The 10,511-nt window shown below is 45.6% G+C and overlaps 1 protein-coding gene across 1 annotated transcript in view; it reads left to right on the top strand.

Annotated features, from left to right (window-relative positions):
* IGSF21 (immunoglobin superfamily member 21) overlaps window positions 1-10,511 on the top strand; it is a 426,138-nt gene that overhangs the window by 150,576 nt on the left and 265,051 nt on the right. The window contains exon 3 of the mRNA XM_018558175.1: window positions 7,448-7,569. Coding sequence (XP_018413677.1) covers window positions 7,448-7,569 — 122 coding nt within the window. The remainder of the gene's footprint in view (window positions 1-7,447; window positions 7,570-10,511) is intronic.

The raw sequence follows: 10,511 nt of genomic DNA, 5'->3' as shown, positions 1-10,511 counted from the left end.
AATTTTGGACAAATCTCTTTCCCCCCCCCCCCCCCTATATATTCTCTCTCTCTCCTTATATATTATGTGTGTGTGTGTCTCTTTCTCCCCTTATATTAATTCTCTCTCTGTCTCTCTCTCTCCCCTTATATATTCTCTCCTTATATTCTCTCTCTTTCCTGATATTCTCTCTCTCTCTCTCCTGATATTCTCTCTCTCTCTCCCCCTTATATATTCTCTCCTTATATTCTCTCTCTCTCTCTCTCTCTTTCCTGATATTCTCTCTCTCTCTTGATATTCTCTCTCTCTCTCTTGATATTCTCTCTCTCTTGATATTCTCTCTCTCTCTCTCTTTTGCTTCCACTTTGTTATAATCCCAGTAACAGGTGACCGCGGAATATTTAGTAGCCGGGAAATGTCACAGAACACCTGAATCCAATGATTTGGAGGGGGAGGGGCCCCAATACTTTTGGTGATATAGTGTATATCTCAATACAGAAGGTCCACATCACACCTTCAGCTATTTAGAAAAAAAATTAAACCATTCTAACTAAAACCTGATTTTTGTTGCATACATAAGTATAAGTCAAGGCACCTCTGATAAGTGCGTTCACTAAACTATCTGCGTTCCCATGTATAGCAATGCTCGGAGAGCAGACTGACCTGGAGGCAACCTTTTCCTCCTTAATAGCCGATTCACACTACAATGGTGCATTTTAGCGGGTGTGTTAGTGCGTTGTGGCAGCTCCGGCCGTGTGAATTGTATCACACATTGCTGGTGAGGTCACAGCGTACATTTTATTTTAACTTTATTGGCAGTGTACAATGTGTACACTCCGTTCAGGTCCCCGAAACAGCAGCGCACGGCCCACCACATCTGCCTTGTGTGAACAGGGCACACAGAAAACAGTGTTTCTCTATGTGGCCTAGAGGTGAACAGCGTTTATCTGGTGCTGTAAAAAACAGATCAGCGCCGCATGTGTGAACGGGCCCTGAACGTGAAGCTAAACACCAGAAGCCATGACATTGCCATTGCAATGCAGCTGAAGACCCCCAGCGTGTGTCTGCACCAAATACAAAGAAACAAAAATGTCAGCCGCTCAGAGTAAATCAGAGGTTTACTCTGCTCGATCAAAAGGTTTACTCTTTCCCTGCTCCTGTTTTTGTTTTTTCTGACATCGGGGCCGCCCGTCAGTCAGTAAAAAAAATAAAATAAAAAAAACATAGGAATGCAAAGCTATTGCAATATCCAATAGCAAACTAGCTATTGCACCCGCCCACTGCTGCTCTCAATCAGCGGAGGGGGACCTGGAGTTCTCCATCAGGTCCTCTTCTAGTGATTTGACAGCAGCAGTGGGGCTGGTGCAATAGCTAGCTTGCTATTGGATATTGCAAATTGAAATAGCCAATAGAAATCTAGCTAAGCATTACTATGTTCTTCTTTTTTTTTTATTCTGACGGCAGCAGCTGTCACAATGTAAAAAAAAAAAAGACCTGCAGATAGCAAAGAAGCTATTGCTTCCTGTGCTATCTGCCATAATTTCAGGGGCGTGCTCTACCCCCCTGCTGATAGGGGGGGGCAGAGGGCACCTCCCTGAAATTGCTTTTCCCTGCCAAGTACGAGATATACTGTATATTGTATGTATATAACAGCAAACTTTATTCTTATTAACTATCAATTTTTTGTCACTTAAATTTGAAATCAGACTTGAAACCCCCGATGTGCGCGAGTTCAGCCGCCCCATCCATTCTATTTCCCGGTTTCCTGTGATTAAACCTGCAAGTCAGTGACTCAATACAAACATCATCGATCCTGCGCTCGCTACATGCATCCTGCTCTTGTCCTTCTCCTCATTCAGGTGTTTTGTAAAAGAAAAATGACTGGAGGTAATACAATCTCCCGCTGCCCCCCGGCGATCATTTCATCTCTGCTTTGTATCGCCGCCGCACCGTAATGATGGTGTCGGATCGCTCGGAGACGCCACACACACACGCACGCACTATCACTTCATGGGTCCATGTGACAATAAACACCACCTGGTTCTCAGTTTACATAGTGTCAGGTGATGTGTGTGGGGGTTTGGTTTTTTTTGGCGCAATTTTCAATGCATAGAGATGTCCATGGGACCAAAATGGCGCGACAAGGCCCAGGAGACAGCTCCTGCAACCTTTTTTGCACGACAGGCGATTTTGCCCGTGCGACGCAACGCAAAGGTGTGAACAGCCTCCATTGACTTCAATGCGAATCTGTGTTTTGCGTGTTATCGCGCGGCTAAATCCGCACGATAAATCACCTAATTTGGAAATGTTCTCCCCATAAGAGGCCAGTAACGTATCAATATATCTTGCTGCACTCCTTACCGGATAATAATGTAAACCTGTCTGGTCCAGGTGGGTGCTTGAAATGACCACTGATGGCACTGTGCAATACCATGTAGTCCAAAAGCTTCACCAGCACTCCAGTTAAATGTGAAAAAGGATCAATTTAAAGACACATATTTGTCATACTGTGCAAGTGCTTCGGGGGCCTCACAGGGTCCCCTTCATCAGGCTCAGAATGACATTGTTTTGGACTCCCCATAAAAGGAACTCCGCCAAAGCTGTCCCCTCCCTCTGAAAAGGCCAGTGGCCTGGCAATGTTGCTTCAATACTCTGGCTTCCTCACCACCACTACTGTGCTAGCACCTGGCAAATATTTCTGCTCTTGGTCAGTCTCATTGTCACAGGTCGGCTTAGAACTATGAGGTGAGTGGAAATCACTCACCTCATAGTTCTCCTTTAATAAACTAGTTGGAATGGAATCCAATAACTTAAAAATGAATTCTCTCTTTGTTTTTGTTCCCTACAAAATTAAAAATCAGTCGGAAAAATAATATGTGATAATATTTCATTTATTGCTCTGCCTACTGCCTTCTGTCAATCAGCAGAGGAACGCACCTGAGAGAGAAAGTTGTCTCTCAGTTACGCTCCTCTGCTCAGTGGGCGGGTGCAATAGCCAGCCTGCTATTGGCTTTTGCAATTTGAAATAGACAGGGGGCGCTGTGGTGGGTGAGTGGTCAAGGCTGCACCCTAGGTAGCAGTGCACCCTAGGCAGCAGTGCACCCTAGGCGTCTGCCTAGTTTGCCTAGCGGCAGCACCGGCTCTGGCGGCAGTGACAGAAAAAAAACCAGAAAAAAAGGTACATGTACTTTTTTTTTTTTTAAAGCGATACACGACGCACGGCTGTATTAGCGGGAAACCGCGCGATCTGCCCGGCGGGACTGGGGTGCCATTAGAAAACAATAGCACCCACAGCGCGATCGGTTCACACCTTGGCGACTCCTGACCGCGCGGGATCGTGCACGATTGCCGCGCGGTGTCGCCTAGGTGTGCGCCGGCCCTGAAATACAAATTGCTGCGAGAGAACAGGAGAGGTCAGATTACACGCACAGCTGAGTGAGGCGTGGAATAGAGACACCCCTCCTAGCAATAGGTAAGGTTGTCTTAATTAGTTAACACAGGCAGCTAACAAGCATGTCATTGTGTATTTTTTTTTAATAATGAATCCGTTGTATAAAATTGTTCTTGTAATTAAAATAAACTTTCAGAGAACTATTTAAATTGACCAAAATATTTGTATTACATTTATTTATAAACTATTCTACTTCCCCTGTATATCGGGCTTTGCAAACCCGAGGGGGTTTGTTTTTTCACACTGGTCTGCAAGTTCTTTTTCTTTTCTGCAGCTTATTAATACACATGAGTCATTCATGACTGGAACATTCTCAGCATTGGAAGACATAAAGCAGTGAACTCATTTAGAGCCGAGTGACATTTGAGATGTCCAGGTAATTAATTTAAGTATTTTAGGGATCTTCGGTGGTTGGTATAATAGATAGGAAGTTCCTAAAATCACAGGTGGCCAGGTGCCCTACACTGGGACTACCCTGCCCTACAGGGAGGGTAGGCTACAGGGGGACTACTACTACCCTACAAGGGAACTACCCTACCCTAAAGGGGGACAACTCTACACTTCCATTACCCTACCAGAGGACTACCCTACCCTACAGGGGGGGATATGTATACCCCAACCTATTCTGCATGGGACTATCCTTCCCTACCACTACTCTTCAGGGTGACTACCTTACAAGTGGACTACTCTACCACTACCCTGCAGGGGGACAACCCTAGCCTACAGGGGTTCTACCCTACCCTACAGATGGACAGCCCTACCCTACAGGGGGGCTACCCTACAGGGAGACAACCCTACAGTGGGCTACTACTACCTTACCCTACAGGGGGACACATCTACCCTCCAGGGGGACATTTATATCCCACCCTACCCTGCAGGGGGACTACCCTACAGGGGAACTACTACTCCCCTACAGGAAGGCTACCCTAATCTACAGGTGCGAAACCGCACTCAAGTTATCCTTTGATATGTATGCTTCAAAATGCAGGCTCTCAAAGATTAGAGTTAGGACCACACTACACAGAGGGGACATGACGACTCAGTGCGGCTTCCACATATTTTGCGAAAGTTGTGCAACTAAAACCCCTGTTTTTTTTTGCTGTCTGTGTTGTCCCAACAGGAAGTGAAACAAAATCTTTTAAAATATATGAAATCCTCTATTACACAGTTGTCACCCAAACAAGTGTTATCATTAGAAGAGTTTCCCTCTATTCCTGGTGAAAACTAAAAATGTTGGCTTTCCCCTCACTACTTTCTAGCTTGGTGATAATGCTCACCATGTCGCATCTTCACAACGGTGAACCAGACAGCAATAACAACCTCACAGGGGTTCTACCCGGTGGTGTCACTAGGGGGTGCGGCCCGCACCTGGGTAACACCATTACTGTCAGTTATTTTGGTGTCGCCCCCTTTGAAAGGTCGGACACTCGCTTACGGACCGAGAGCCCAACAGTTGCACGAGAGAGGAGGGGGACCCGGTGGCATACCTTATCCCGCTGGGTGAAAGTCCCCTCCTCTCTCTGCCGGCGTCCATCACTAAGATGGCAGGTAACAGCGCGTGACGTGATGACGTCACGGCGGGGTGTCACCTGGTGGCCGCTCTGGGATGCCCCTGTTCTAACCTCACACAACACAAGCCAAAATGTTTTTTTTTTTAAACAACACTTTTTTAGATACATTTTAAATACAATTGGATACATTTTAATCTGGATGTTTGACATAGAGAGATACTCGGAGTTCTCAGCACCCGCAATATCTTCCCCGAAACAAAGTATTGCTTGCCTGCTGCTTTCTGAGTCTCTGTACCCAGGCTGCTGTCTCTGGCTTTGCTGCGTCTCCCAGCAATATAATCTATGCTGTCTTTCCAATCAGCCCAGTGGACAAGAACATTTGTTATGTGAGCCAGTAACGCGGTCTCTATCACTCAGCAGAAAGTCCATCATTGTCTGTAATGTTCTGCTGTACCACAGCACATTATTCAGCCTTAATATGGCTCCTCTGCGCCATGCCGACTTACTCGAGCGCTGGATTTAATGATATTTTTCTGCGTCTGATCGTCCTGTAATGAAATCTCTACCCTGACACAATGGTGTACGCGGTTCCCTGGTGCTGGGCCTGTGTGAGATAATAGAAAAACGAGAACGAATGGAAGGCCTGTGGGACATGGAAGGGCCGGCTCTGCTCCAAAAGAAATGTCTGCAGCATTGCATGGAGCATCCTCGCCTTCTGCTCGTGTCCTGATCAGCCGAGGGGAGAGCAAAGGACATTGGCTTTAAGTATCTCATTGATAGAAAGTATTTGGCCTTCAGGAGGCCACTGGGGCAGCTGCGGCATGCCGCTGCTTCTGTAAGCCGACTCTGAATTCTTAGAACGGTGTTGTGTGCATTTAGGTGGCTCAGGACTGCAAAACCCAGCAATACATTATACAGCAATGCAGACTAAAACCATCACCTATAGAGGGCTACAAATCCCAGCAATACATTATACAGTAATGCCTAATGGCACGGGCTATAGAGGACTGCAAATCCCAGCAATACATTATACAGCAATGCAGACTAAAACCATCACCTATAGAGGGCTACAAATCCCAGCAATACATTATACAGTAATGCCTAATGGCATGGGCTATAGAGTACTGCAAATCCCAGCAATACATTATACTGCAAATCCCAGCAATACATTATACAGCAATGCTGAATGGCACGGGCTATAGAGGACTGCAAATCCCAGATATATATTTTACAGCGATGCCTAATGGCATGGGTTATAGAGGGCTGCAAATCCCAGCAATACATTATACAGCAATGCCTAATGGCACGGGCTATAGAGGACTGCAAATCCCAGTAATACATTATACAGCAATGCAGAATGGTACAGGCTATAGAGGACTGCAAATCCCAGCAATACATTATACAGCAATGCTGAATGGTACAGGCTATAGATGGTTGCAAATCCCAGCAATACATTATACAGCAATGCCTAATGGCACAGGCTATAGAGGGCTGCAAATCCCAGCAATACATTATACAGCAATGCCTAATGGCATGGGCTATAGAGGACCAGAAATCCCAGCAATACATTATACAGCAATGCCTAATGGCACGGGCTATAGAGGACTGCAAATCCAAGTAATACATTATACAGCAATGCAGAATGGTACAGGCTATAGAGGACTGCAAATCCCAGCAATAATTATACAGCAATGCTGAATGGTACAGGCTATAGAGGGCTGCAAATCCCAGCAATACATTATACAGCAATGCTGAATGGCGCGGGCTATAGAGGACTGCAAATCCCAGCAATACATTATACAGCAATGCTGAATGGCGCGGGCTATAGAGGACTGCAAATCCCAGCAATACATTATACAGCAATGCAGACTAATACATCACCTATAGAGGGCTGCAAATCCCAGGCAATACATTATACAGCAATGCTGAATGGCACGGGCTATAGAGGACTGCAAATACCAGCAATACATTATACAGCAATGCAGACTAATACATCGCCTATAGAGGACTGCAAATCCCAGCAAAACATTATACAGCAATGCAGAATACAATGTTGCTACATACTCTGTGCCGCTTAAATGTATTTTAATAGTACCGGGAGGTTGGGGGGGATTGCTTGTGCTTGAAGGTAGCCTGGCACCATTGCTGGAGTGCATACAGACAGGAAGAGGTTATAAAGAGTCTACAGGAGATCAGCGACACTGACATGTAACAAAGGAGGGGAAAAAAGCATTTTATTTAAAACAAATGACAATTGTTACACCAGAGCAAACCAAGCGTCATTCAGAGATAGAGTTTACGTCTCCTTTAGCTGTGTGTCCCTGCGAATGTTTATAACAGTGTTGACAATGATTAAGCATGTGACATATTTGCCATCACATATTGCTGCTCACCCCCCCCAGCTGTGTATGGCTAACCGTGTGCTAATTGTCAGCTGACAGAGGCAGCATGTTACAGTCGTGTCTCATCTGACGGGGCCTGTTCTTTTTTTTTTTTTTCTTGTCAGGTGACAGACGGGGGCACCATCAAGCAGAAAATCTTCACATTCGATGCCATGTTCTCCACCAACTATTCTCAAATGGAGAATTATCGCAAGAGGGAAGACCTGCTGTACCAGTCCACCGTGCGGTGAGTACACAACTGATCCTTTATTAATGCATGATACTGCTTTGTCTGGTTTTCCTCCTTAACTCTGTCTCATGACCAGAAACATATATATATACAGGTGAAACTCGAATAATGAGAATATCGTGCAAAGTTCATTTATTTCACTAATGCAACTTAAAAGGTGAAACTAATATATGAGAGAGACTCGTTACATGCAAAGCGAGATAGTTCAAGCCGTGATTTGTCATCATTGTGATGATTATGGCTTACAGCTCATGAAAACCCCAAGAACCCCAAATCCACAACCTCAGAAAAGTAGATTATTACATGCAATCAACAAAACACGGATTGTACATAGAACAATATCGGACCTCTGAAAAGTACAAGCATGCATATGTACTCAGTACTTGGTTTGGGCCCCTTTTGCAGCACTTACTGCAATTACTTTTGCACGATATTCTAATTATTCGAGTTTCACCTGTATATATAATGTAAGCATGCATACAGCTGTTACTTGGTACACTGGTATATTTACAAAAATTATGAAAAAACATTTTATTGACAAAAGTGCAGCATATCACATAAATGCCACGTTCCGAGGGTCACGCAGGATCCCCTTCTTCAGGCAAGACATGTGATACAATGTAAGTGTGTGGAGAAGAACTTGTCACACTCCTTACCGGAAATCCCAATGATAGGGATGGGTGCTGAAATAACTGTGGATGGCGCCGCTATCACATAGGTTTGGTAGATTTCATTCTTACACTGTATCACATGTCTTGCCTGAAGAGGGGGATTCTGCATGACCCCGAAACATTGCATGTATGTGATATGCTGCAGTTTCGTCAATAAAAGACGCACTATTCACTATTTGGAGTGCCGGGGCCATATTTATGCTTTGCATATGTAACGGTGCCATCCGTTGGACACCGCAGCACCCACCAGTCGGTTCAGGACATATCAGTCAAAGTGCGATGGTGTCAGGGACCCAGGGGGGTGTTCCTCACAGCGTGGGCATCAGGCACGGGCTCCTCCTCCTGGCAGGGCATCTGACGCTGGTATTGCCGGTGCGCAATGCGCACTACGCGCAACGAGTACGTAAGCCGCGCGCGTAGTGCGCCTGCGCCATCCCACATTCCAGGTGCTACTCAGGCTGGGTGAGGACTCCAGCACTCACCAACTGCCCTCGGCCTTGCGATTGGCTCCTGACTAGGGAAGCTTCCTGGTTGCCCTGACAGCCAGGGGGCGGTCCTGGGTTCCCTGTGTATATAAAGCTGGTCAGAGCCTTGACTCATTGCTGAGTTATTCTACCTAATGGTGAACACCCAGCTCCCTACTGTGAACCTATCTGTTGATCGGACTTCCCGGCTACCGACCCTTTCGCCTGACCCTTCGCCTACGAATCTTGCTGCCTGCCACAACCCGGACCTGGATTTGACTACTCTATTGGATTACACTTGGGTTACTGCGATCTTGGACTTGTTTTCGTCCCTGCCAAGGGGTTCCACTCCCGGCCCAATTACCCGGCCTGACAGATGGGTTCATGGACCTTCGCTTCAGATTGAGAAAGAGTCCATTCTGCAGAAATTAGTATACAATATATACAATGTGATACATACATACAATCATATCGTATACAATATCATATCAGATATGTGGGAGTAGAACAGCCAGGAAAGCTAAATTACAAGGTATTAGTTTGGAGAAATTCGCTAATAACATTTACGAAAACATTATCTGCTTACAAAGTTAATACATTGATCAGAACTACATGTGAGGTCCTGAGCCTGCGGAGTGAAAATTTGATCGGCTGTCTTATTCTCTGGTAATCCAATTGAAAGACCCAAAAAGCAGCCAACTAGAAGACTAAAAAAATGACAGATATTTGGAGGTTGCCAAAACTTTTCCCTGAAGCAGAGTCGGGGAGGGTTGCTGTCTGTCTCTGTTGGGGATATTTTTTTTTTTACTTCCTGTCCTGGTGGCAACATCAGAAATTAAAGGACTCTCTCCTGTGGGGACACAGCAATAAAAATGTGACCAAGGATCTAAAATTCTAATCTACTTTGGCATGAGTGGCTGGTTATTGGTCAGTGCTGACCAATGAGAACGTCTTCTGAGATGGCCATGCTGACCAATGACCACTCGCCATTGCCAGCATTATGATGCTACTCAGCCCCTATGGTTAAAGTTTTGCAGGGAGAGGTCCATTACGCCAGCTGGCATGAGTGGCTGGTCATTGGTCAGTGCTGACCATTGAGAACCTCTTCTGAGATGGCCATGCTGACCAATGTCTGCTCACCATTGCCAGCGGCATGTTGCTACCCAGCCCCTGAGGTTGAAGTTTTGAAGGGAGCAGCCCATTGTGCCAGCTGGCATGAGTGGCTGGTCATTGGTCAGTGCTGACCATTGAGAGCCTCTTCTGAGATGGCCATGCTGACCAATGACTGCTGGCCATTACCAGTGGCATGATACTACCCATCGTACTGTCTGGCATGGGCGGTAGAAGGTTGCCATCTGAGGATCTAAGTCCACCAGGACACAGGGGTGGGGAAGGTGCAATAAGTCAGTTCACCTGTAAATTTTTTGGTGAACTTACCCTTTAAATACCTCCATATCCTGCGTACACATGGGAACATCTGCTCATGTATGTGTGAAATATATTAGTGGCTTTTAACTACAATTGGCTTGGGTTAAGCCCGTGGTCGTTTGAGTGTTATGTGCAGAGCTGGCGAGTCAAAGAAGTTTTGAGCCTTTTTAAAAAACGCTTGTTGAAAGCCTGATGACAATGACAATAATGGGCTATTGAGTTATTATCGAAGCCGTTAAGGCTGTAATCCCCCGTTGTTGGGCTGTATGGTCAATTTGCTGCCTGCATTTGAAAGGACGGAGACGCACCGAGGTCGTATTGGGAGAAAACATGAAAATTGTATTAGTAAAAAAATAATAGAAAATGAGAATATTAC

Source organism: Nanorana parkeri, unplaced genomic scaffold, assembly GCF_000935625.1.
Source record: "Nanorana parkeri isolate BGI_ZX_2015 unplaced genomic scaffold, ASM93562v1 scaffold323, whole genome shotgun sequence".
NCBI classification, from domain to species: Eukaryota; Metazoa; Chordata; class Amphibia; order Anura; family Dicroglossidae; genus Nanorana; species Nanorana parkeri.
The sequence above is the reverse complement of the archived record's forward strand: the minus strand, read 5'-3'. Positions and strand labels throughout refer to the sequence as shown.